Source organism: Pongo pygmaeus, chromosome 11, assembly GCF_028885625.2.
Source record: "Pongo pygmaeus isolate AG05252 chromosome 11, NHGRI_mPonPyg2-v2.0_pri, whole genome shotgun sequence".
Taxonomy (NCBI): domain Eukaryota; kingdom Metazoa; phylum Chordata; class Mammalia; order Primates; family Hominidae; genus Pongo; species Pongo pygmaeus.
In genome coordinates, this window is record NC_072384.2 from 127,879,033 (window position 1) to 127,906,709 (window position 27,677).

Genomic DNA, 27,677 nt, shown 5'->3' on the forward strand with positions numbered 1-27,677 from the left:
AGATTTGGAAGCACTATATAGTAATAACACAATTTCTGTGCTATAGGGAGAACCAGCAGTAGCCATGCCTGGAGGACCAGGAACACCAGGTTTTCCAGGAGAAAGAGGCAATTCTGGGGAACATGGAGAAATTGGACTCCCTGGACTTCCAGGTCTCCCTGGAACTCCAGGAAATGAAGGGCTTGATGGACCACGAGGTACAATAGCAAATGTCATTACTTTTCTCCACTGTGAGCTCTGCTAAAATGCAGCAAACTGAATGTGAAGGTGTTCTAGGGATGAAGAATTCTCAAATAAAACTTCTAGTTCAAGAAATAGAATCTGTGGAGCCTAATTATTTTCCCATCCAATGTTCCTGCCCTACCTTTCTTCCTTCTTTCCTTCTTCCTTCCTTCTTTTTTAATGAGTGCCCTCTAGAAAAGGCATATTAATGGTAGTAAATATAGATCTGATTTAGGTGGAAAAAAAATTAACAGAAGAATGATTGGTACAGCAATACCAAGACCTTAAGTTCTAGCACCTGGGTATATACTTGTGCTTTCTTTTGCAGGAGATCCAGGGCAGCCTGGACCACCTGGAGAACAAGGACCCCCAGGAAGGTGCATAGAGGGTCCCAGGGGAGCCCAAGGACTTCCAGGCTTAAATGGATTGAAAGGGCAACAAGGTAGGAGGAGGGCCTCAAAACTGGCCACCAGAAGGGCAGGAGACATGAGACTCCTGCTCTGTGCTTTGCTGCTTAACATGGGAACTGTCCAGCAACAAGTCCTGACCACTGTTCAATGAGAAATAGTTCAGAAGTGTAAACCTTGCTGTCATGGGTTTGTTGCACACAGTAGTGCGCACCACCTATAAAAGAAGAAACCTGAAGTTAATATAGTGAGTTGCTTTGTGTCTTTTATGCAAGAAAAATATGAATGCTGAAGACAGAGATTGGTGTGTTTACATATATTTATATACATATTAAATTCCCAGAAAATATTTTACTTTTAATACTTTCATAAATATATTAAAGTGGTAAATTTATCCTTATTATTAAAATAGGGTAAATGTATGCAATGATACCAGTTTAAAAACTTATAAACTAAAATATATAGTTGATTGTTTTACACACAATATAAAAGAAAAAACATGAAAATAAATCTAAATGATGCAGGCTAGATGTTCCAGATGATGGAAAACTTACTTTATGTTTTTGGATCCTCTCCATCAGATCTGATGAACTGTTCCTGGAAAACTTTATTTAGAAATCAGTTAATGTCTGTGGTCTATCATACTGCTTATATATTCACAAATAAATTTTTGACCAAGACCTTAACTGTTACAGTGGTATTATTATTGTTTCCAGAGGCGTCCAGTGGCTTACTTCTATGTGAACAGCTCTGTATGTCTTCTGCAGGATACAGAATGAGCAACACTCATAAGGTGCAGACCCAGAATGTGTCTGCAGGACTAGAAAATAGATATAAAGACTACACTTGTATTACTGCATGAGTCATTGGAGCAGAGAATGTTAGAGCCAGAAGGGAGCTCAGAAATTTTACAGAGGGGACATTAAATACATACATACACACACACACACACACGCACGCATGCGTAAGTGTGCAGTTACCCCGAATCACAAAGCTAAATATTTACAGCCATAAAATATTTCTAAAGTGGCCGGGCGCAGTGGCTCATGCCTGTAATCCCAGCACTTTGGGAGTCCGAGGCAGGCGGATCACTTGAGGTCAGGAGTCCGAGACAAGCCTGGCCAACGTGGCAAAATCCCATCTCTACTAAAAATACAAAAATTAGCCAGGCATTATGGTGCATGCCTGTAGTCCCAGCTACTTGGGAGGCTGAGGCAGGAGAATCACTTGAACCAGGGAGGCAGAGGTTGCAGTGAGCCGAGATTGCACCACTATAATCCAGCCTGGAAGACAGAGGGAGACTCCATCTTAAAAATGTATATATGTTTCTGAAGTTAGTAAGGGAAAGCATTTGTGGGTTAATTCATTCATTCATTCATTTATTCATACACAGGCAGAATAGGTAAAACAGGGTCAAAGGGAGACCCAGGAATTCCAGGCTTGGATAGATCAGGATTTCCTGGAGAAACTGGATCACCAGGAATGCCAGGTCATCAAGGCGAGATGGGACCACCGGGTCAAAAAGGATATCCAGGAAATCCGGGAATTTTAGGGCCACCAGGTATCCTTTTTTGTGTTTCTATTTTTCTTCTTGTTTCCTCTTCCTCTTAAGGTGGCTCTGTCAATTGTACATAGGCATACGCTTTTGACTCTATGCTTTTACTTAATATAAGGTTTTCCTTCTAAATTATTTGTAAGAAACCAGGGGCCATGGTGCAGGGAAATGGTGGTGGCAGGATGAACAATTACCCCGAATGTGGCTATTTTTGCTGTGTAATCCTTTTTATATATGACTACTATAATATGTTTGCTAGTATTTTGTTGAGAATTTTTGCATTTATATTGAGAAGGGATATTGGTCTGTAGTGTTCTTGTGATATCTTTGGTTTTGGTGTCAGAGTAATGCTGGTCTGATGGAACAAGCTGGGAAGTGTTTCCTCCTCTTGTATTTTCTGGAACAGTTTGTGAAGAATTGATGCTCTTTAAACATTTGGTAGAATTCACCAGTGAAGTTATCTGGGTCAGGGCATTTCTTTGTGGGAAGTCTCTAAATGACTAATTCAATCTCTTCACTTCTTATAGGTATATTCAGGTTTTCTATTTCTTCTGGAGTCAGTTTTGGTATTCTGTTTCTCTAGAAACTTGTCCATTTTATCTAAGTTATCTGATTTGTTGCCATAGAGTTGTTCATCATATTTCTGTATAATTGTTTTAATTTCATGGCTATGTTTGTTTATATGTTTGGGGAGAATATTCTGTTCCCTCATGGCATAAGGACCTCACTGATCTCCCCTCCAGAAAAGAGCCTAAAACAACTTAATTGACACATTATCGTTTCATTCATCTTACTGGGCTACTATCACATGCCAGCATTCTTCTAGGCCCTAGAGACCCATCAGTCAGTGGACAAGTCTCCCCTTCTCATAGTAGAGGAGCAATAATAGAAATATTTAAAATCTAAGTTCAATTTGAGACAAGTGTTATGAAGAAAATAAAGTGAGGGGATAGAATAGAAAGTGACTGGTCAGGGGCTGGGAGGATGGAATGCTCCAAAACTTCCACATATTCCATCCTCATCCATGAATATGATTTGCTATCAATCACTTCCACATAGATGAGTTTAAAAGACCATTTACCAACCCATCTCCTAGACTAATACAGTAATTGTACTATGTACAGAGGCCTTTTTTTCAACTCCCAATCTCTACTTCTAAGTATAATTTATTTTAGTATGTGGAATATTTTGCTTTTCTCACTCTGTACAACATATGCTGCTTTGTGTTAATTTGTTTCCATAGGTGAAGATGGAGTGATTGGGATGATGGGCTTTCCTGGAGCCATTGGTCCTCCGGGGCCCCCTGGGAACCCAGGCATGCCAGGGCAGAGGGGTAAGTGATGGAGTGTCTTTCTAAATAGCAGGAAGCATAAACAATGTTCATTTATTTTGTAGCAAAAAAAGTTATGTTTCTTTGGAGAGGAAAATCGTTCTGAGAGAGCAACAGTATTTGATTTTGCTGTTTTCTGTGTTCCTTTTTTCCATTTGAAGGGAATCCTGTTTTCTGTAGGCTTACACCACTACCCTTATGAGGCTGCCTGCCTGGGAAAACTATTTATCAAGTTCTCAGCACTGTTAGCCTTTTTTGTTTGATTTGTTCTGTTTTATCGTAAACACTGCCAACTTTTTAATCCCTATGAACTACTTGAAGGATTAAGGACCTGATGTTATTACTCCTGTCTTTCAGGGAGCCCTGGAATTCCAGGAGTAAAAGGCCATAGAGGAACCCCAGGAGCCAAGGGGGAACAAGGAGATAAAGGAAATCCCGGGCCTTCTGAGATATCCCACGTAATAGGGGACAAAGGAGAACCAGGTCTCAAAGGTAAAGAATTGCTTGTTTGGAATCAGGACGACATCAGAGCTGATTCTCGGGCTAATAAATTATCCAGGCAAATCCCTTTAGTTGACAAATAAGGACAGTGAGGGCCAGTGTTTAGTTACCTGCCCATCACACAGCCAGTTGGTGGCTGAGCAGGCACTAGAACTGAGTCACCTTCCATGATATGTTGCCTCCTCGATGCGTAACATTTTTATTCCTAAGTTAATTCTGAATTTTGATTTGCTATATTTAAATCCTTAGCAGTCAGTTTTTAAATTATAAGCCTCAAAACTCCCTCTTTGCCAAGTATGGGGAAAATTAAACCCTTAAAAAAATTCCACATTAGAAAACTTTTCTGGCTGATGTTGAAACCTCCATCTCAAATTCAACTTTATTCTGTAAACTACCAGAATAATATTTTCTGATTCCATCTAAAAACTTCTTCTCCTGTTCAAAATCCTTTGGAGAATAATTACTAAAAAGAAATGCTTCAATGAAAATTTAACCCTTTAGAAAGACTGTTGTTAGATGTGGCTACTAGGCTAAAATTCAAACCCATTCACATTATTTCAAGTTATTTGGGCCCTTTTTATGGCAGTTTTCATGATATGATCAATACAACCAATATAAAACCAAATTTTCAGAAGCCCTCCCTTGGGCTCTTCTTGACCAAATGTAATCCCAAGCAACTTTAGAAAAACAGAGAACTGCTGGGTAAAATATTATATTTGCAGATCAGACTCTCATAGCAGGAAAGGAATAAAAGAAAAATGTATCATAGCAAGAAAGGAAAAAATAAAAATGTGTTTGTAGTTGCAAAACCATGTTAAGTTTTGAGATATTTGAAATGGCTTTTGAGAAATGAGACTGTATTCAACAAATATTTATATGCGTGGCACATAAGGATGTAACAAACTTTCATATGTACTGCCAAACCTAAAAAAAAAAAATTATTCTGCACAGGGTGCTGTAGATCACAATATAAAGCCTGACTAACTGGCAAGTTAGGAAGTAAAGGCCTTCTATGTACATAGTCCTCATCTAACCTGGTGTTGAAGAGACACTTTAGTTCTGGTACAACAAGAATATTGCATTTCATTTTTAGCAATGAAAAAGAAAGTAATGTGACTTTTATAAAACTCTGCTAGGACTAGTCTAAGCCAAGATATGAAAAAAAAAAAAAATGCTGGCACCAATCTCCAGTCCTCATAAACTGTCTGCATAGACACCACTTCACTAGACTATTTTAGATTATTTAAGTAGTGTTAGAAACATTTTGGAAAAAATATGAATAGCATATCTCTGCCTACATAAGCAGAAATTTGGCGCTCACAGTACAAATGCACAGTGGGTACTAATTTGCAATTGAAGAATTCCTTTTGTAAAGTACAGAAGGACACATGCTATGGGGCTATTTCTATGCTTCCAACAAAACTCTTTTACTCACCCTAAGTAGAGTATGCATCGAGGATGTTCTGTATGTTTTCTTTAGGCTTTTCAAATGCATAACCAAGAGACACAGATTGAAGAAGAACAAGAAAAAAAGAACCTGTATCTAGGCCTCCCTAATTTCAATATGATCCATTTTTTTTTCTAAATCTGAATTTCTGACTTAAAGCTATTCACTTCAAATGTGGAAGAGATATTGAATATATAGAGAAGCACAATAACAAGTCACTATCCTCTCCACAAGGAGGCTGCATGGCAGACTTAGGCATATGTAGAAAAAGATAATAAAGAATGCAAGGTGCAAATTAGTATGCTATATTATTTAACAACGACCTAAGTAGCATTTACCATGTGCAGGTACTGTTCCAAGTTTTACAACTATTGACTCATTTAATCCTCACAATAACCCTAGGAGTAGGCTGGGCACGGTGGCTCACGTCTGTAATCCCAGTATTTTGGGAGGCCAAGGTGGGTGGATTACCTGAGGTCAGGAGTTCGAGACCAGCCCGGCCAACATGGCAAAACCCCGTCTCTACTAAAAATACAAAAATTAGCCGGGGGCAGGGGGAGCCTGTAATTCCAGCTAGTCAGGAGGCTGAGGCAGGAGAATCGCTAGAACCTGGGAGGCAGAGGTTGCAATGAGCTGAGATTGTGCCACTGCACTCCAACCTGGGCAACAGAGTGAGGCTCTGTCTCAAAAAATAAATAAATACATAACCCTAGGAGTAGGTACTACTATTGCAATCATCCCATTTTACATATGGGGAAATAGGGAGGTCAAGTTACTTGCCCAATGTCACTCTGATAGGAAATGGCAGAGATGGGCCTCACTCTTGGCCTCCTCACTGTGCTGCCAGAGCTCTGTAGGAGTTGAGGGAAGTAGAAAATACAGCAACTAAGATAGTCAGTGAAACCTCCATGAAAGAGGACTTAAATGTTGAATAAGATTCAGATGAACAAATAAAATTCTTGGCTTAAAATCTTTCCAAGGCTCCCTGTGCTTTGAGAAGTGAAACTTCTTAGACTGACATATAAGTTTATTCACCACTCGCACTTGGCCTGTCTCTCCAGCCACATGACATTTATGTACTCAGTAATTACCTTTTACTTAATAATACCTATGGACTAGGCATTTTGCTATGTCTTGATTATATAGAGGTGAACAAAGCAGACTTTAGTTTCCTAGTCATGATGAAAGTTACGGTTTAGTGGGGGAAAGAGACATAATGGGTCCATAAACATTTTCCATTTAGGCTAGGTAGTAAGTATCTTACGCTTTGTGGCTCACATATGGTCCCTGTTGCATATTCTTCTTTGCTTTTGTTTTTAACAACCTTTTAAAAATGTAAAAACCACCGGGCGTGGTGGTTCACACCTGTAATCCCAGCACTTTGGGAGGCCGAGGCAGGTGGATCATGAGGTCAAGAGATCGAGACCATCCTGGCCAACATAGTGAAACCCCGACTCTACTAAAAATACAAAAATTACCTGGGTGTGGTGGCACATGCCTGTAATCCCAGCTACTTGGGAGGCTGAGGTAGGAGAATCACTGGGAGGCGGAGGTTGCAGTGAGCCGAGATTGTGCCACTGCACTCCAGCGTGGTGACAAAGCGAGACTCTGTCTCAAAAAAAATGTAAAATTCATCTTTAACTCTAAAGCCATACAAAACCAAGCCAAATTCAGCCTGAAAGCTGTATTTTGCCAACCCCTAAAAAACTGAAGTAAACAAACAGACTAAACATTATGTATCTTTTTAGATTGCAATCAATGACATAAAAGGAAAAAACGAAGGTTGTAAAACAAAACAATCTAACTCCCTGATATTCATCACTCCTTTCTACATGCTATTTTACTGTCTGGGAATCCTGTCTCATTCCAGACCTTCTTCACCCAATTAGTTTTCATTTGGTCTTCAAGACTGAACTAAAAAATACCACCTCTTCCAGAAATTCTTCCCTGTAGCATGTTGTGCCCAACTCTAGTATAGAGTTTATCTGCCTGGATGATAATTATTTGTTTACTTGGCTGTCTCCCCAGTTAAACACTAAAAACTTGGGGAAAGAGAACATGATGATGTATCTCTCCGGTGCTCAGCACGAAACCTATTTATTAATTAGATGCTCCAACATATGTGAATGAATAAGTACATATGCAGGAAAAGAGCCAAGGGGAGTGAATCTGCTTGAGAAAAAGCACAAAGGCAGGCCATAGACAGATTGCAGAATGCTTCATGCTGCCGAAGGAGTTTGCAATTTACTCTGCAGGTAATAGAGATCCAGTGACTATTTATTTATTTTGAAACGGAGTCTCACTCTGTCACCCCGGCTGGAGTGTAATGGTGTGATCTCAGCTCACTGCAACCTCCACCTCCTAGGTTCAAGTGATTCTCTTGCCTCAGCCTCCCAAGTAGCTGGGATTACAGGTGTGTGCCACCAAGCCAGCTACTTTTTATATTTTTAGTAGAGATGGGGTTTCACCATGTTGGCCAGGCTGGTCTCGAACTCCTGACCTCAAATGATCCACCCACCTCAGCCTCCCAAAGTGCTGGGATTACAGGCGTGAGCCACTGCACCTGGCCCAATGACTGTTTATGAACAGGAGAAGAGTATGGTCAAAGTCATGTTTTAGGGAAAGTAGAATGGTTTCCTGGGACGTGTATGAGCTTTCCAGCTGTGCAGAACTGGATTCAAATCCAAGTGTTATTAACTGATTGACACTGTGATTCTGGCCTTTGACTTACCTAATACTTTATAAATTATAATTTTAATACATGGATTGAGAATAGAATCATCTAGATGAGAATACTGTAGTGGATAAAACTTTTTACTATTAAAAAATGAAGAGGTATTTAGGCTGCTAATTCTTAAAATGTTGTTTTAAAGAGTACATATTAAGATCATTGCTAGTGTTCATTGAGGAATAACTTATGCCAGGCACTTTGCTAATGCTTGACACATATTGTTTCATTTAATCCTCTTCTTTAAAAGATAGAAGCCCAAATCCACCCATGCTCTTAACATATATGCTATGCTGTACTACAATAATATGCCATCGGTTTAAACCAGGATGTGGATGGGTCTGACAAAATTTTAACATGCATTTTTGATACCTGGTTTTTTGTTTTGGGGAGTTTTTTTGAGATGGAGTCTCACTCTGTCGCCCAGGCCGGAGTGCAGTGGCGCGATCTCAGCTCACTTCAACCTCTGTCTCCCAGGTTCAAGTGATTTTCCTGCCTCAGCCTCCCACGTAGCTGGGATTACAGGCACCTGCCACCACACCCGGCTGATTTTCTTGTTAATACCTGGTTTCTAACTTTAGGATTCACAGGAAATCCAGGTGAGAAAGGAAACAGAGGCATTCCAGGGATGCCAGGTTTAAAAGGCCTCAAAGGACTACCTGGACCAGCAGGACCACCAGGTACAGCTGATTCTCAAATAGAAAAATATCACATTTTACACTTTCCTACATCAAAAGTAATAAAAGTTGTTTCTAGGCTTACTGGGTTTAAATATCAATTCTGTTCTGATAGTGTTCCAGCAGAAATTTGCTACTAAATTAACTAACAAGAAGGTGTTGATAGTTGGTGTGTCGTTAACTAACATATATTAACCTACAAATAGTTCCATTTTGTCCTCAAAATTTCATTCTGAAATTGCTGATATGTATCATAAATTATAATTTATCACTATATCACATATCAGAGATGAAAATTAGAGAATGCCTTAGAAGTTTTCAGGTTTGCATCTTTCTTTTTTAAAACAAGTAACTGAGTTTACAAAATAATTTTTAAATAATTAAACTATCCCACCATTCCTACAACCACCTCAGTGACAAAATATATTACATGGCAATAACACTTCAGGATGCAGTTGGAAATATATTACCATATGGTTGCAGGAGCCTACTTTTTCCCGCTGGTGTTGGTCCTAGGATGATTTTAGTGTTTGAAACCCAGGTCTGCTAACAAGAATCTAACTTTCTTTAGTTTTACATGTTCTGGGTCCCTAGTTCCCTCTTATTTGAAGGAAAAAGGACAGCTAGACAAGTGCTTAAACCAGTTGGTCTGGCTGTTCTGAATTCATTCACGCATGCAAGCAACAAGTATTTGTTAAACACATACTTTGTCAAGGAACTGTGCAGGGCAATAACTATTTATTTGTTCTCAAGGCCCCAGAGGAGATTTGGGCAGCACTGGGAATCCTGGAGAACTAGGACTGCGTGGTATACCAGGAAGCATGGGGAACAGGGGCATGCCAGGTAATGCATGTTATGAGCCCACAAGCTCATGATGGGTGAGGACTCCAGATTTTCTGTGTTGTGTACTGTTTTGGTTTTCCACTTGGTAGAAAGCTTGTATTAAAAAACTAGATTTGCGGGGCCGGGCACGGTGGCTCATGCCTGTAATCCCAGCACTTTGGGAAGCCGAGGCAAGCGGATCACCTGAGGTCAGGAGTTTGAGAGCAGTCTGGCCAACATGGCGAAACCCCACCTCTACTAAAAATACAAAAAAAATAGCTGGGCGTGGTGGCACACGCCTGTAGTCCCAGCTACTCGGGAGGCTGAGGCAGGAGAATCGCTTGAACCCAAGAGGTGGAGGTTGCAGTGAGCTGAGATCACGCCACTGCACTCCAGCCTGGGCGACAGAGTGAGACTCCATCTCAAAAAAAAACCAGTAACAACAAAAAAAACAGAGTTGCTATTAGACAAATATACAGTGTGCAACTAGAAAATGGGTGAGAACAAAATAAATATCGATGTTATATAATAATCATCCATTTTAACTACCTGATGCATTTGCAATTCTGAAAAAGCCATTCTTGGGAGAAAGCTTATGCAAAAGTGAAAAGTAGAAAACTTCAAGATCCTCATGTTTATCTATTTTACTCAATGTTTTCCCCCTAATTTCAGGTTCTAAAGGAAAAAGGGGAACTCTGGGATTCCCAGGTCGAGCAGGAAGACCAGGCCTCCCAGGTATTCACGGTCTCCAGGGAGATAAGGGAGAGCCAGGTTATTCAGAAGGTACAAGGCCAGGACCACCGGGACCAACGGTATATAGGCTACTGAAATATTTACATTTCGGTGGTAGAGTGAGTGCCTTGAAAAATATCAACAAGTACCCAGATTCAGTGTGGGCAGAGAAAATTGAAACTATTACTATACTTTCAGACAGTTATTTGGATTATTAAAATCCTATCTCCACAACTGAGGATGCTTGTCTGTCACAGAGCTGTCAACTTCTGAAAGCCTCTTTCAGTCACCAAGGAATTTCTCACACTGTCCCTGAAATTTAGGTGTGCTGCCAGAAGAAGGCAGTGATTACAGGCCCATATAATCAGATGGGACAGTGGGTTTTTTCTTGTGATACAAAGTGGCCCATTTCTGCTGTACTCATCTCATGCAGACTTAGAAAAATAAATTTCCAAACCTTCTAATAAAAAACACTTGTCTTACTAAGACTAACAAAAGATACAAAATAAAATAACTTTACAGCATCATTAGAAAATGAACAAAATCCTAAGATACATACATTTATCTTTCTTGTTTTAGAACTTTTTCTGTGTAATGGAATGGAAATACTTAATCTTGTTTCAGTGTTTTCAGTGTTTGTGCTTTGTCAAACTGAGGTTGGATGTTAAAGCCCTTACTACTGTATTATACAAAGCAGCAACCAGACGTTTCAATAGGGCTCGGCTGCTTTCTTAGGTTTACTCTCTTCCCAATTTTCTGAGTACAGCTCTCATGCTAAAAGCCAGAGATAGACCACTAGAGAACGATTAATAGAAGTTCCTATAAGCAGAGGTTACTAACATGGGATTCCATGGACCACTGGGAAAATCTATGGGATCCCAAGAAGCACAGCAACCTTTTGAAACTAAACGCAAAATGTTTGAAAATGTTTTTGTAGGGGAGAGTCTATTTTTCTGATTTAGATTTTTAGATTTTCAACAGTATACGACTCCAACATATAAAAATTATTAGGGAAACTTCTCCCTCTTTTTGGAGACAATAAAATACCACCTTTCCTGTATATTTCCACCAGCTATAGTCTCCAGTAGTAAATGCTAAAACAAGAAAAAAATTTAGACACTACACATACCCAAGAAAGCAACTGTTTATTACTTGGAGCACAGACAAATGTCTTTGTTCTTTATATTTAGATTAAGTCCTCAGAAAACCTGAGATTGCTTCCACTGAGATATTTGCTCAACGAAAAATCCTATTTGACTTCACATTCAGTTAACTGGTAGTTTCATTTAGATTTAAAGTTTTCACAGGTAACCACCAGAATAAATTTTTAGAACTGTGCATTCAACACAAAATGAGCTGGTTTTATCTTGTCAGCAAATGAGAGTAACAGAGTAGTATATTTTAATTGGCTACCATAGAAATTTTGTAAATCTTTATCAAACCTATATGTTCTGGTTTGTCATAAAACTGAAGTGAAGATTTAATGAACATTAAATCATTGGAAGGTTTATAAAGCATGTGATTGACATATTTGCATGCATAGTATTTGTAGGATACATCTTTATTTAGTCTATTTCTTTCTTACTCCCAGCTACTCATCACAATTTGTAATTATATATTTGTGTGATTATTTAATATCTGTCTCCTTACTGGTCTCTGAAGCTCCATGAAGGCAGGGACTGTGTATGTCATAAATCTATATAGGTTACCATTATATCCTGGTAAAAGCCGGCTTCCTGGGTATGCTACCAGTGCAGTCACAGAGGTCCTGTGCTAAGAAGGGCCTCCACACTTGGTCTGATGCTATGCTGTTGCTGTCTTGAAATTCGCTTTAAAAAGTTTTTTTTTTTTTTTTTTTTGGTAAGCCACTTTAATGAGGGATGATTTGCATGTAAAAAGCTGTACATATTCAATATATACCACAGCTATCCCATTACTGGGTATATGCCCAAAGGATTATAAATCATGCTGCTATAAAGACACATGCACACGTATGTTTATTGCGGCACTATTCACAATAGCAAAGACTTGGAACCAACCCAAATGTCCAACAACGATAGACTGGATTAAGAAAATGTGGCACATATACGCTTTAAAAAGTTTTAAGGGAAGCTGCATTTTCATTTTGCACTGGGCCCCATAAACCATGTGGCCATCTTATTCCCAGCACCTATCACAGTGCTGACAGACAGGAGATATTAAATATGAATCGACGAATGAATAAAAAAATTAGTGAATAAAGTTTATGCTGAATTCTAACCACATATCCTGCTTATATGAGAATTTTAAAGGTATTTGACTACATTTAAGGGGGATCCAGGACTGCCGGGTGATATGGGAAAGAAAGGAGAAATGGGGCAACCTGGCCCACCTGGACATTTGGGGCCTGCTGGACCTGAGGGAGCCCCTGGAAGTCCTGGAAGTCCTGGCCTCCCAGGTAAGGCTTGGGTTTACAATTCTAAAAGCTGGAAGCATTACTCAGAGTATAGCCCTCCTGAAATCATTGTGGTAAACAGAAAGCTATTTATACTTTTATGCTGCAGTTGCTTTTATTCAACTTTGAACTTCAAATTCTAACACACTAAGAGAATTCATTAAGAGAGTCCAATTTTACTAATCAGCCCATTTGGACTGAAATATAAAAATATGTTCCTATAAAAAACACTTTTGAAGAACTGCCTCAACAAATTCAGCCCAAGGATACAAAATGTTAGCCATTGTACAATCGTCATGTTTGTATTAGTTTGTCCAGGCTTCCACAGTGAATTCCACAGACTAGGTGGCTTAAACTACACTTGATTTTAGCCAAGAAGCGATTAGGTGGCTTAAACTACAGATGTTTATTTTCTCACAGTTCCAGCAGCTCCGAGTCTGTGATCAAGCTGTCGGCAGCGTTGGTTTCTTGTGGGGCCCCTGTTCTTGGCTTCTGGATGGCTATCTTCTTCCAGTGTTTTCCAAGTGTCTAAATCTTCTTATAAAGACACCACTCACATTGGATTAGGGCCCACCCTACTGACCTCATTTTAATTTAATTACCTTTTTACCAGCCCTATCCCCAAATACAGAGTCACGTTCCGAAGTACTGAAGGTTAGGACTTCAGCATATGAATTTGGGGACAACACAATTCAAACTACAACACTGTGCTGTGACTCTTTTTCGAACCCATTTCTGGATTGAATTTTGGCTTTCTGGCTTATTAGCTTACAATTCAAGTTTAGGGTTTTGTTTTATTAAAAACAACTGTGAAACTATTGGGTTGCAGATTCAGGTCTTACTTAAATACAATAAACTACCTGTTCAAAAATACAGGTAAATTTGCATTGAAATTTGCATTTAACTCTCAATTAAAATAAAATTGCATATTGAGTGGTGCTTGTGGTTGGTGTACACACATCTTTGAAAGTGATTAGACACATCTCTGCAGTGGTTCTCCAGGAAAATAGCAGCCTGGACAAAACCATGGGGTGACCTTGCAACAAGAGAGCTTCCTTAAGGCCAGCGTGAGCATGGTTGACTATAAAAACAGACTGTTTCAGTTACTGTTGTAATCATTTATCTTTTGGTGATCTTTTTTCTTCCTTCCCCTCTCTTCATTTCCAGGAAAGCCAGGTCCTCATGGTGATTTGGGTTTTAAAGGAATCAAAGGCTTCCTGGGCCCTCCAGGAATCAGAGGCCCTCCAGGTTTCATTTTTGTACTTTCTCTTTTTCCTTTTCATGTGGGAGGCACATTTTCTCCTGAGGTTTGGATTTCTGTAAACCTACTACTCTATAGAAGGTAGCTCCTAGTTACTCAGTATCCAGACAAAAATGCAAAAAAAAAATGGGGTTAGACATTTCTATTTAATTCAAATATTTGGCAACCTATTCCAAACTGATAATCCTCATGATAGTAGTAATCTGCACGTGGTTTTTCCTGGGAACATAGCTTCACATAGCTACAGTTCTGAAAAATAGCCTGTTTAACACAATTCCACACATCTCCCTGGTATTCCCATTAGGCCACTGGCAAGAAATAAATCCTCTTTTTGTATACCATAGTTTGGGGTTTTTGGGTTTTTTTATTTTTTCAGGTCTTCCAGGATTCCCAGGATCTCCTGGACCAATGGGTATAAGAGGTGACCAAGGACGTGATGGAATTCCTGGTCCAGCCGGAGAAAAGGGAGAAACGGGTACAACTTGCTCATTATCTTATGATCCGTTAGTTTTATTTTGGATAGAATCTTTAGTAACAGTGTAATCCTTTGCTGCTCCAAAGATCTTTCTCTGATAGAACTGATTATCTTTAACATGTTTTCGGTGTGTACTAAACTTTTGTCATAGACATATAATGTAATGAAATTGACCAACTATTAACATGCCAAGATTATATCTTTCAGGTTTATTGGGGGCCCCTCCAGGCCCAAGAGGGAACCCTGGTGCTCAAGGTAAGCAGTTCTTCCCTGTCCTAATGTACACATTTTCAAGGAGAGAAAGCAGTTGAATATGCTTGAAATATAAAGTAAGCTTAACCTAGTGAATTAAAGATGTTCCAATAGTAATACAGGATATTTTTCATCTTGGTCTTCAATTTAAAATGTTTAATTATTACCATCACAACAAATGGAATGAATTAGAAACTGTGATTCAATTTTGGAATTTCCTACTAAGAAAGTCTTGAAAAGTAAAAAGGATTCTTCTGTATATGTCTTGCTGTTGTTAGCATGGTTTAAAGATACCACCTCCTAAAAGGTGAAGGTGGAACTAATGGGTTCTCAGTGAGCATCTGTCCCTGCTGTTCTGAGACACAGGAGTAATCCGAATCCTTTCCCACCTGTATCTTCACAGGTCTGATTCCAACTCCCAGATCCAGCTTGCGGTCCATGCTATTGTTTATTAAAGGCAACCCAGAGAGTGTCTCAACATCTCAGACATGGCAGTTTACTGAACATGTCATTCAGAGTATTTACAAGTTTTTTGTTTGGCAGGCCGCAAGTCTGGATTTCGCACGTCAGTGCTTTACAAGATAAACAGCTTCTTTTAACTCTTTTCCATCTTCTAGTCAAACCTCCCAGGAGAAAAATCAGATTGTTTGCACATTTAATTGACCCATCTCAGCCACGCGTCCTATGAATGGGAGCATTTCATTAGCAAAGAGGCCTAGCACACTGAAGGGCCCTAGCTATTGATGCTCATGCGAACCAGCAAAGAGCAGCTGGATGCCAATGAGAAACTCAGTCGGGCAGGAACCACCTCTTGACAAAACAGTTAAAGTATAAAAGTAGACAAGAGCTGTTCTCTCTCATTTGTTTCTTACTGGTTTGATTGTTCTTTTGGTTGAGCTCAGTCTTCCCACATCTCTCAGACCTCTCCTTTCCCAATGAGCACGAAGGCTCTTCCTGTTCCACAGTGTAGCTTTAGAATTGTGGTCAAAAGGAGAGTTGCTCTTCATGTTCCCAGGCTGACTCACAGTTTAACCATTTGGAATGAGAACACTAGCTTTTAACTGGAAATAAAATTTGGTATAAAAAATGATCATACCTTAGGTTTAGAAGCCTTAAAACTAACAAATAGCCTAATTATGTAAGTGAATGATTATGCACCTCAATCCCTCTAGGATAACTAAATATCGAGAAGAGTTCATTGAGACTTGGAAGGTATGAATCCTTTTAATTAGTTCATTCTCCCAAATCCTAAAAAGAAATCATATTGCAGAGCATGTAATCATTTTAATGAACATGAAATATATAATCCAAGCTATCTTGGTGCTTCAGGTCATTGCCATGCAAATACAGTATTACAAAGCTTGGAGTGAACTGAAGTCATCTAAGCACTTTCTTTTAAAAGCATAAATTACAGGCATTAAAAAGCTAAAGGAAGTGAATAGACATAGGGCTAGATCGTCAATATTCATCCATTTTATTTTCATTATAAGTCTTTAGTATGTAATAACTCCCCAAGCCCTCCCCTGAGCTATTAGCCTCCCTCTCCTTCTCCCTCTCCTTCTGCACATCTATCTTCTGTTTTCATGCCATTTACTGCTTCCAGAATAACACAGAGATGGAAGAGAAGAGGGAGACATTATTTGCAATTCACACAATATTTTTATTCATGAATGTCAAAGCACAATTTCTTGAAGGTTTTCTAAGATGAAAAATATTAGTATTAACTTGTGACCTTTTTGGGGGGTCTTTGGTAAATCCAAACCTCCTGCCGCTAGTATTCCTATTATGGGGGATGTGTGGGGAAGTTAACTAAAGGACAAAATAAAGACTGCAATTTTGTTGCTCCTTTGTCTGGGTTTAGCTGGATAATACTTCAAATGCACACATCACTGCTACGCAGTTTAGCTTCTTATACTCTAATGAATTATCAGTGATTTAACAATGTCAACATGACTAAGTTCATCAGCTGATAATAACTGTCTTATATTTATATAACACTTTAGAACTTACACCATGCTTTTATGTCTGTATGTTATCTCACTTGATCTGAAAGAATTAGCTAGAACAGGTATTACCTTCATTTTTTAAAATAAGAAAATCAAAATTTGTAATAGTAAGTAAATCTGAAGTGACTTTGCCAAGATCTGACAGCTAGTTGGAGACAGACTGAGTCTCAACTCAGTTTTTGTAGCTCTATATTGCATTTACCAGCAATATATTATAAAATATATATTTTAGAAATATATATTCTGAATCTGAACACTTTTAAGCAAAGTACCTACATTATTAAAGATAGCCAAGAACTCTAACCCAACCATACGGGCATTAAAGAAACTTGTTAAGCCTTCTTCTTTGCAGGAGCCAAAGGAGACAGGGGAGCCCCAGGTTTTCCTGGCCTCCCAGGCAGAAAAGGGGTCACGGGAGATGCTGGGCCTCGAGGGCCCACAGGCATAGAAGGATTCCCAGGGCCACCAGGTCTGCCCGGTGCAATGATCCCTGGCCAGAAAGGAAATCATGGTCCACCAGGCTCAAGAGGAAGCCCAGGTAAAAGGTTTACTTTTAAATAGCATAAAATAACAAAAATCATGTTTGACCTCAAAAGTTTTCAACCTCCTCCTCCTCATGTTACCTTGTTGCTTCTTCTTTCCCTGTGGTCATCTCCATTCCCCCACTACCCGTGGTTCCCACACCCAGCAGTTGTCAAGGCAAGGTAGCCTGTTTGAGGGATGCATAGTTAATAAATTAACAAGCCTGGCTGGACGCAGTGGCTCACACCTGTAATCCCAGCACTTTGGTAGGCCAAGGCAGATGGATCACTTGAGGTCAGGAGTTCAAGACTAGCCTGGCCAACATGGTGAAACCCTGTCTCTACTAGAAATACAAAAATTAGCTAGTCTTGCTTGGTGGTGCATGCCTGTAATACCAGCAACTCAGGAGGCTGAGATAGGAGAACCGCTTAAACCTGGGAGGCAGAGGCTGCAGTGAGCTGAGATTGCGCCACTGCACTCCAGCCTGGGCAACAGAACAAAACTGTATCAAAAAAAAAATAATTAGCCTAAAAGACAGTGATGCATTCATTCAACTCTATTTGTTGAATCCCTAGAGCTGGGCTAGGCTCTAGGGAAGCAGGCACAGACCCTGCTGTAACAGACCCTAACTGGGGAGAAGTAGATCCTGCTGGTGAGTGCCAGGTGCCTCGCTGGCATCATCTCATCCTGTCTTTACCACAATCCCATCACATGCCCCAGGGGAAAGAATGTTTGTGGTAATGCTAAGTGAAGGGTTTATACTTCATTAGAAACAATCACTGATAGATAGAACCTTCCAAGCTCCCTGGCTGGCAGTACTAACAGACTTTTCATGAATTCAGGTGAGCCTGGTCCCCCTGGACCTCCAGGGAGTCACGTAATAGGCATAAAAGGAGACAAAGGGTCTATGGGCCACCCTGGCCCGAAAGGTCCACCTGGAACTGTAGGAGACATGGGACCACCAGGTCATCTGGTGAGTATGGATAATTATTTTGACTCATTATTAATTCAATATCAACTTATAATTATTTTTATATTGTACATTATATCGTATATTGTTGATGTTGTTAACTGTATTAGCCCATTCTCATGCTGTTAATAAAGACATACCCGAGACTGAGTAATTTATAAAGAAAAGAGGTTTAATTGACACAATTCTGCATGGCTGGGGAGACCTCAAAAAATAATCATGGCAGAAGGCACCTCTTCACACTGCAACAGGAGAGAGAATGAGTGCCAAGCAAAAGGGGAAGCCCCTTATAAAACCATCAGATCGGCCGGGCGCGGTGGCTCACGCCTGTAATCCCAGCACTTTGGGAGGTGGAGGCGGGCAGATCATGAGGTCAGGAGATCGAGACCATCCTGGCTGACACGGTGAAACCCCATCTCTACTAAAAATACAAAAAATTAGCCGGGCGCGGTGGCGGGTGCCTGTAGTCCCAGCTACTCAGGAGGCTGAGGCAGGAGAATGGCGTGAACCCGGGAGGCGGAGCTTGCAGTGAGCCGAGATAGCACCACTGCACTCCGGCCTGGGTGACAGAGTGAGACTCCATCAAAACAAACAAACAAACAAACAAACAAAACCATGAGATCTCATGAGAACTCACTCACTACCATGAGAATGGCATGGGGGAAACCACCCCCATGATTCAATTACCTCCCACTGGGTCCTTCCCAGGACATGTGGGGATTATAGGAACTACAATTCAAGATGAGATTTGGGTGTGGACACAGCCAAACCATATCATCAACATTGACTTATCGTTAGTACAAGAGTACTATTATACTCTTATAAATTAATTGCCAGATCAGATGGGCCTGGAGGCAGCAAAAATTTACAATTTCTGATGCATCTGTGCAGTGTGCCTAAGGGAACACAGTCCAGAAGTTTCTGAAAATCAAAAAATCTTCAGAGTTGGAATGATTTGGCCTCTAAGAGGCCTCCAAAACTTTGGTCTGTATGGGACTCACCTCTACAGCATTCCAGATCCTTGCTTATTTAGACCCTGAACAAGTCCAGTGATTGAATCTTCAAAAAGCAGCTGGGAGTTCAGAATCACTCTAAATGACGTTGTCACTTTTTCCTCTACTTATGTGCTTCTGAAGTTTTCTGCATTCCCCTGTAAATGCCTATTCATTTTCTGCCCCCCAGATGCCTGCCAATGTTTCTAAATAACTGCCATTTCTTTCCAATTATTTTATTCCTGGATAAATACTTGGTTCTTTCAAATTCAGTTTAACCATTTATCAGCCTTGCCTCTATACTGAATGCACCCTAGTTTGTCAGTATCACCCTAAAAAATATAGCCTCTGGAATGAACGCCCTCCAGAAGTAAGAAGTCAATACCCCAGTGAGTGGCTAAAGGACAGAAGGGTCTACTGTCCGGAACTACACCATTTTAGGAATCAGACCTAAAATTCCACTTGGGCCATTGGGCTGACCTGCCTGTCTGCACATTGTGCTTGTAATCAACTAAAGCCCATGGGCCTTTTCCTCATGAACTGCTACTAAGTTTTCTCCATTATTTCTTGCCTAGCTTGTTGTTGTTGATGTTTATTTGGGACTTAAGTGTAGAACTTTTACATTTATCAATCTTAGACATCATCTTATTCATTTAAGCCTGTGTACCCAGCCTGCAACCTCTCAATTCATACTCTCTCTCTCAACACCACAGCCGTCGTCCCTAGCTTTCTCTTAGCAGCGTATTAGACAAGCTGACCCCTCTGTTTATATCAAGTCCTTGGAGACAGATGTTGAATAGATGAATGTGATTCAGGGATCATAACTGAGTGTCTACTCTGTACCAATGGATAGAAAAACAAAAAGCTACAGTCCTTTGCCGTAGAGGAGCCCACAATAAGGTGAGGGTGATAGACACAGAGACGGCCATTTTCACACCGTGTGGTAGGAAGAATGCAGGGGGCTGTGGGGACACAGAGGAAGGGTATTTAATCCAGACTGTAGAGGGAAGGTGCTCAGGAAAGGTCCCTCCCCGAGGAGATTGATTCCTGGCCTGAGTCTTGAAAGATACATAGGAGTTATCCAAGAAAATAGGAAAAGCAGGGATATGGGTCCGGTGGAGGAAAGGAGCTTTCTAAGCAAAATGACAATGGGTGTGTGTGAGTGACACACACACAACTCTATCACTGGAGCTGAGGTAGGAATGAGGACACCTTGGGAGGAGTCTGGAGGGCTAAGCAGGAGGCAGGTAATGGAGGTCTGGTTTTCTAGACTAAGAAGAGGGAGGACATCACTTGCTGATCCAAGAAACACTTACAAAGCAGCCCTTTGTGCCCAGAGTTTGCCCTCTACCAGCTGGAATTAATCCCTTAATGAACTGCCTTTGGATGTGGCTATTCACCAAGCTTTAAATCTATCCTTGTTGCTCTATGCAGCAGCCATTTTGTCCACAAAAATATGGTAGAGAGAGCTACCATGGCACATGGCACAGCTCTCTCTACCCTGTAAATTGTCAATGTAAATACATTGACAATTCATATGTAAATACAGAACATTTATGGTATAACTCATTTTGTCCTCTACTAACCTCATCAGTGATGCGTAATGAGGTACTTTGCCATAGCTCATTGTTAGGAATCGCTCTTGGTATTTGATTTCCAGAATCTAACTTTAAAAGTTTTTTTTTTTTTTGAAAAATTACATATTTGCCCATCTTCAGTCTGTAGGTGTCTCTCATGTTCTCCATGATGCTTTGAAAGTTGCCAGTTTGATCCATGGTTACATCTAAAGACCTTCCAAGGACACTAGGATGTATAAAGCTTGGTTTGGAAACATGATCTTACTTAACTCCTCTGGTGATTTCGTGGTCATTCATAGGCTTCTACACTTACAGTTGAAAGATATTTCTTGATGGGTGTCTCAACTGGCCTGGGGCCTTTAACAGCTCCCTCCTGCTGCCAGGGATAACCCTGGCAACATGCCCTTTTTCATAGTTACCTTAGCCTCAAGAGAACAGGCAGACATCAGAAGCCAGCAAGTCCTTGGCCAGATGGTTCTGTTTTCTCTCTCTCCTTTTTTAACAACACTTTATCCAAGCAATCAGATGGTTCCTTCTTTGGTCTTCTTGCTCCAAAGATAGCTGGTTCAAAGCCAGTTTTATTCTTGGCAATTTCATGACCTTCAAAGACCATTATTCTCAGGTAATAGCATTATCTCAATTCATATGGACAGTATGAAAGTAGATTTAGCATACATTTTGACAAATAGCTCTTTTCAGAAGCCCTGCTCCCTCCTCCCTCCTTCTATGGCTTTGCTTGAGCATCTCCTGAGTATAAGACCAGTTCGTGTGAGCCCCACAAGAAGAGAGCACCTCCTTCCCGCTTAGATTATTGCATCCTTGTCAAATATGCCTGTCAAATACCATCTCTTGACAACTCCTGTACACTCCCATCCCTGGACATCACTTCTCCTACCATCATGATCAAGAGTAATTTATGGCTCTGCTGGCTTAGTTAGAATGATGCTTGGGTGCTGTAACTCAACAACGGTTTTGTTGTCTTTGCAACAATTATAAATACAGATTATAATTTTCATTCTGGGCCCGGCACAGTAGCTCACTACTATAATCCCAGCACTTTGGGAGGCCGAGGTGGGCAGATCATTTGAGGTCAGGAGGTCGAGACCAGATGGGCCAACATGGTGAAACCCTGTCTCTACTCAAAATACAAAAATTAGCCAGGTGTGGTGGTGCATGCCTATATTCCCAGCTACTTGGGAGGCTGAGGCATGAGAATTACTTGAATGTGGGAAGGAGAGGTTGCAGCAAGCCAAGATCATGCTACTGCACTCCAGTCTGGGCAACAAAACAAGACTCTTGTCTCCAAAAAAAAAAAAAAAAAAATTATTCTGGCAGTACTGGGCTACTCCATTTAGGACACAGAATATCCAGTTGAATCCAATACTAAAACAACATACACCAACATTAGAAGGTATGTTTGCTCTTGGGCTTAAGGGAAGCTTTTATTTTACTTTTAAAATGATAGTCCTAAGGAAAGGTTCTAAGTGGCCAGAGGAGTTACAGTCTTGATTGAAAGATAAAAATGATGTCTGCTAACTTCAGCTTATTCTCACCCAACATAATATTATACCCTATTTGCATTTTTTAAAACCTGATGTGAATTTAGTGATTTTAAAAATTTGTTTTGGTTCTGCTCCTTTTATTTGAAATATAGGGAGCACCAGGTACTCCAGGTCTTCCAGGACTTAGAGGTGATCCTGGATTCCAGGGGTTTCCAGGCGTGACAGGTACTGTTTTTGTGCATTGCTCTTTATACGCAAATACAATAACCTCAATTCATATTTTAGGGCACACAAGTGTTTGCTGAAGTACAGACAGCTGGGGTTAGTACAAATAGGACCTCAATATGAGTGAAGTAGGAAGGCTCCACTACACTATTTCAAGATTCTTTAAAATAGAGTATTCTCCAAATCAATGGCTCTTGGTAACCTTCTTTTATTTGTGTAAAAGACCGTGATTGGAAGAGAAATCTTACCACTTTATTAGCTCACATCAAAGCTAATATTCTCTATGTGCTGAAGAGAACTCCTAACATAACTAACTCTAGGCTATTAGTAAAGCTAGAGTAATAAGCTGAGAAAGTAAGTAACTATAACAACCAAGCAATATAATTCACCACATGGTAAAACAGGTTTTAATGTGACTTTGTATCTTACCGTAAATATCAAATTGGTTTCTGAACTCAAAAAGTGGACTCTTAGGGACCCTTCCCCTTCAATGTTAAAATACAAGTTCTTAATGCCTACTTCTGGAATATATTTCTTTACAGACTCATTAAGCATGACCTACTGGGTCCCAGTGACATGCCAAAACCTATGTGAACAAAATGAAATTGTAGCCCTTGTGACAGAACCCATGGGACAGAGCCTCCAGGCACACTTCTAGTATTTGTCCTTAGAGTCAATCATCAACCTGAAGAACTAGGAAACCCATTGATCTAAGTGGAATCACATTGTGTTTTTGTTTGTTTGTTTGTTTTTAGGAGAAAAGGGTAATCCTGGATTTCTAGGATCCATTGGACCTCCAGGACCAATTGGGCCAAAAGGACCACCTGGTAAATAAATGTCCTTACTATTGCTCTCAATGAAGAAAGGTAATGCATCCGTGAAGCCATCATCTTCTTCTTATGTTTATGTCAACAGGTATACGTGGAGACCCTGGCACACTTAAGATTATCTCCCTTCCAGGAAGCCCAGGGCCACCTGGCACACCTGGAGAACCAGGGATGCAGGGAGAACCTGGGCCACCAGGGCCACCTGGAAACCTAGGTGTGGGACTGGCAGCATTGACTTGGATCACTAGGAAGTGGTTGAACCAAAATACCTGTAAACTACTTTGGAAACAGCTGATACAACTTCACAGAAAATGTTGAACATGATAGTGGTTTTCACAATCAGTCTTAGGATTGAGCTCATTTTACCCTTGACCAGCAAATAAAAGACCTTGGAATCTATTGAAAGCGGTTGTACATAGTATAACTTGAACAAATACACTTTAGGGCAGCATGTTTTTTTTATTATTTTTTATTAAGGTAAAGGTATGTCTATCTCCTCTGACAACTGTCAGTCTTGGGCTCTATTTCTAAATGATTGTCCGAATATACCTGAGTTCTGTGAATTTATACTTTTCTAACACTTTGTACAGCAAAGTATTAGGAAAAAATGATTTAGAAATCTTTTCAAAATACTGGTGTTTGGAAATTGAACTAACCCCTCTACATAAGCACAGCATATCGTAATAGGCTTCTGAATGGAATGATTATACCTTAAGTTTGTCTGAATCACCTGGGAGATAAAGATATTACTTATTAGTTTGATCAATTCAGGGACATAGTGAATTCTGGAGGAACATAAATCAAAATTGCAGCACAATTTTAAACTGCTGCATTTAGTATCCTCATAGTTCATTTTCAAGAGTCTTGTTTTCTGGGAAGTGGGGCTAACAAGTTAGGTGACTAATCATCCTAGCTTGCCCAGGACTGAGGATCTTCCCAGGATGCAGGACTTTCATTCCTGAAACTGAGAAAGTCCTGGGTTAATGGGATGGTTGGCCACCTTACCTTTCATCCTGTATGATAAAATGCAATACAATGTTGGTTTTTGCCTAGGACCCTGTGGGCCAAGAGGTAAGCCAGGCAAGGATGGAAAACCAGGAACTCCTGGACCAGCTGGAGAAAAAGGCAACAAAGGTTCTAAAGGAGAGCCAGGTAAACCCCCAGCTTGTTTCCTCACTGAAGAAGTGCTATTTCAACGTACAGAGAAGTCTTGTTCGAGTGGGTGACTATATGAGTTATCTAGGCCTTTGAGTTTATGTTGTTCAGATCAGACAAAAGGCCAAGGATCAAATGTTCATTTGGAAGATGAGAATCAAGAATTTTTGGAACACAGTATTTTTCCGGCCTCTTAGCTGGTCAGATGGGCTCCAAACTGATGCACAGTTTAGCCCGAGGACAAATAGAACTAATAAGTCCTATGGGTATTCTTCTTTCAAAAAGGCCAATACCTGTTTTTAATAACTTATAGGAGTTGTCAGTTAATAATTATTATTTATAGGAGTGGTACATAAGTAGGTAGCTAGAAAAATATTACCTTGGTATGAGTAGAAGAGCAACTTAGTATCCTTTTTTAAGAAAGCCATCTTTTAAAAATGCCATTCTTCATAGTGGCAGGTGCCTGTAATCCCAGCTACTTGGGAGGCTGAGGAAGGAGAATCGCTTGAACCTGGGAGGTGGAGGTTGCAGGGAGCCAAGATCACACCACCACACTCCAACCTGGGTAACAGAGAGAGACTCTGTCTCAAAAAAAAAAAAAAAAAAAAAAAAAAAAAGCCATTCTTGAATAGAATTCAACAATTCATGCATATCCTGAAAAGGGGCCTCTTAAATATAGTGTTTTTTCTGAACATATGCTGTATGTGTCAGTTTGATACCTGGATCAACATCTACCTTCTGCAAATGTTTCAAAGCACTCTTCTAGAAACTACCTCGATGTCCAAATCTTCTATTTTTAGGATTGCTGACTTTGTTAAAGCAAGAAAAAATTCTAAATGTGCTTTCTGAATTTACTGACATATATCATGCTCAGATCTACTATATTAAAATGGCAAAGACTGTAGACTTAAATTTTTAAAAATTCAAATATGATGTTAATATTATAATACCAATTGCATAATTACATACGATTTAATATTGTCATGGGTGCACAGTACAGTGCTATTAATCATTCAACTTTCCTTAAAGTGTGGTTTTTGAAGTGATAAACCATTCTTATTAATAATTCTATTAATTTAAAAATTTTAATGACCAAGGCTTTAATGCCCTAAGAATGGGGCAACAGCAAGAGCAAGGGCACTGCAATATAAATTTTGTTGAGAATTAATTAGCAAGTAGACAGTTCAATGCTATGGAGTCCTCACAAGAATGACAAAGGGATCTAAGAGTCAAACTGCACTGGCATAAACTGACGGTCCTGGCCCCTTTCTTGGAGATACAGAAATGCCTTGGATATCACACATTTGTATAAAAGCTCACTTCCAGTTCCTGCCCTGCTCAGCTAATCACTTTTAAATTCCTGTGCAGAGATCAGGAGATATCTTTTGTTTGGGGCCAACTACAGTCCCCTCTGAATGAGGGCAGGGGTTAGGAAAAGAGAAAAATGTGTCTCCCCAATATATTAAAACCACGGCAACTTGGATTTTTCAAGTAAGACATCAGACCAGAGAATTTGGATGTGGCCTATTTTTAATTTCAAAAAAACCACTCAAGGTCCCTGGAGGAGACAAGAGTGGGCAGAATTCAGAGAAAATTGAAAAAAATATATAATATTGGGGCTTTTACAAATTTCTGAGGAAAGTCCTGACTTCTGAGTTAGGACTAAACTGTGACCCTGCCTGACTCCCAGGGGCATGGATGTTTGTGGGCAACAAAACTAATTCCTGTGATGATGTAGGCCCAAAGTCTAACTGTCGCTGTTTTCTCTGTGATTCCTTAGGACCCTAGAGAACCATGGCCCAAGTCTGGTTGGGGAGGGAGTCAGGATACAGTGGCAGCAGAAATGGATGGGGGTGAGGAAGTGGTAGCCAATGCCAATACCATAAATAATAGCCGTTCAATGAAAGAAAGGAGAAGGAAGTTCAAGAGGAATGGAAGAGAGGATAGCTCACTGGTCCTCATCTAGAACATGACAAGTGTGGATTAGCCTTGTCCAACTCCATACTCCAACGTATAGAAAGTTTTTCTCCACAGAGAGAAAAATGTACAGAAACCATTTACTTTGTTTTTAACTCATATAAATAAAAGAAACTAACCCTTATTACAGTAAAAAAAAAAAAAAGCCTTCTCTTCTTACTTGACTTACAAATTGATCAAAAGTTTCTTGAAGTTTGAATCTTTAAAAAGAGCTTTCAATGTTTTCTGCAATTGTTTATTGTAGACAATGTTGCAATAATTTGTGTATTTATCAAAACCATAAGTAATTTTTATTATCTACTTGAATAGACTAAGTTGTAGATATTTGATTTTCCCCCCATCACATTGTAGGAGGATTCATTCGTTTATTCATAAAAAACATACATAAGACCTACCAGATGCAGACAGGCCACTGTGCCAGGCCTCACAGAGGAATTCAAAGATAAAGACTTGATCTCAAAAAACGCATCAAATACACACAAACATTGATAAGAAGAGGCACTGTGTGATAAACTGCTCAACATTTAATAATACTGTTTGGCCATTTTTATAAGCCACTCTTCTCTAGGATTTCTTTCAATATATGGGGCTCAACATATATATACATATATTTAAATTAGTACTTTGAAAAAACGAGTTTAAGACGTTTGTGTGTGTTGCAACGTTTAGAATGTGTTTTTTGAAGGACCACCTGGATCAGATGGATTGCCAGGTTTGAAAGGAAAACGTGGAGACAGTGGATCACCTGCAACCTGGACAACGAGAGGCTTTGTCTTCACCCGACACAGTCAAACCACAGCAATTCCTTCATGTCCAGAGGGGACAGTGCCACTCTACAGCGGGTTTTCTTTTCTTTTTGTACAAGGAAATCAACGAGCCCACGGACAAGACCTTGGTAATGACCCAGTCCCAGCTGCCAGTTGTGCTGTTCCACATGCAGATTGTAAATCTTTATAGCCTAGGATGCTTCCCTCTGAAGTTAAGTGTAAACAACCTTGAGTGTCTCCTGACACATTTTAAAGAGGGCAAATAAAACAACACTGGCCTGTCTAATTTTCATTCTGGAATGTAAAATGCTTGA

The 27,677-nt window shown here is 39.9% G+C and overlaps 1 protein-coding gene across 6 annotated transcripts in view; it reads left to right on the forward strand.

The window, feature by feature from the left end:
- Positions 1-27,677, forward strand: part of COL4A3 (collagen type IV alpha 3 chain) — a 148,230-nt gene that overhangs the window by 113,897 nt on the left and 6,656 nt on the right. For 4 of the 6 annotated variants that reach the window (XM_063648006.1, XM_063648005.1, XM_054479336.2 and 1 more), the window contains 19 exons: positions 47-197; positions 551-664; positions 2,023-2,190; positions 3,428-3,517; positions 3,872-4,006; positions 8,772-8,870; positions 9,621-9,710; positions 10,362-10,501; positions 12,732-12,858; positions 14,023-14,103; positions 14,493-14,591; positions 14,799-14,846; positions 17,202-17,387; positions 18,214-18,344; positions 22,565-22,637; positions 23,393-23,464; positions 23,553-23,678; positions 24,518-24,616; positions 27,282-27,491. In XM_063648006.1, the coding sequence (XP_063504076.1) occupies positions 47-197; positions 551-664; positions 2,023-2,190; positions 3,428-3,517; positions 3,872-4,006; positions 8,772-8,870; positions 9,621-9,710; positions 10,362-10,501; positions 12,732-12,858; positions 14,023-14,103; positions 14,493-14,591; positions 14,799-14,846; positions 17,202-17,387; positions 18,214-18,344; positions 22,565-22,637; positions 23,393-23,464; positions 23,553-23,678; positions 24,518-24,616; positions 27,282-27,491 (2,239 nt within the window). Of the gene's footprint in view, positions 1-46; positions 198-550; positions 665-2,022; positions 2,191-3,427; positions 3,518-3,871; positions 4,007-8,771; positions 8,871-9,620; positions 9,711-10,361; positions 10,502-12,731; positions 12,859-14,022; positions 14,104-14,492; positions 14,592-14,798; positions 14,847-17,201; positions 17,388-18,213; positions 18,345-22,564; positions 22,638-23,392; positions 23,465-23,552; positions 23,679-24,517; positions 24,617-25,072; positions 25,167-27,281; positions 27,492-27,677 lie in introns of those variants that run through there. The other 2 variants (XM_063648007.1, XM_063648004.1) reach the window with 2 other exon arrangements.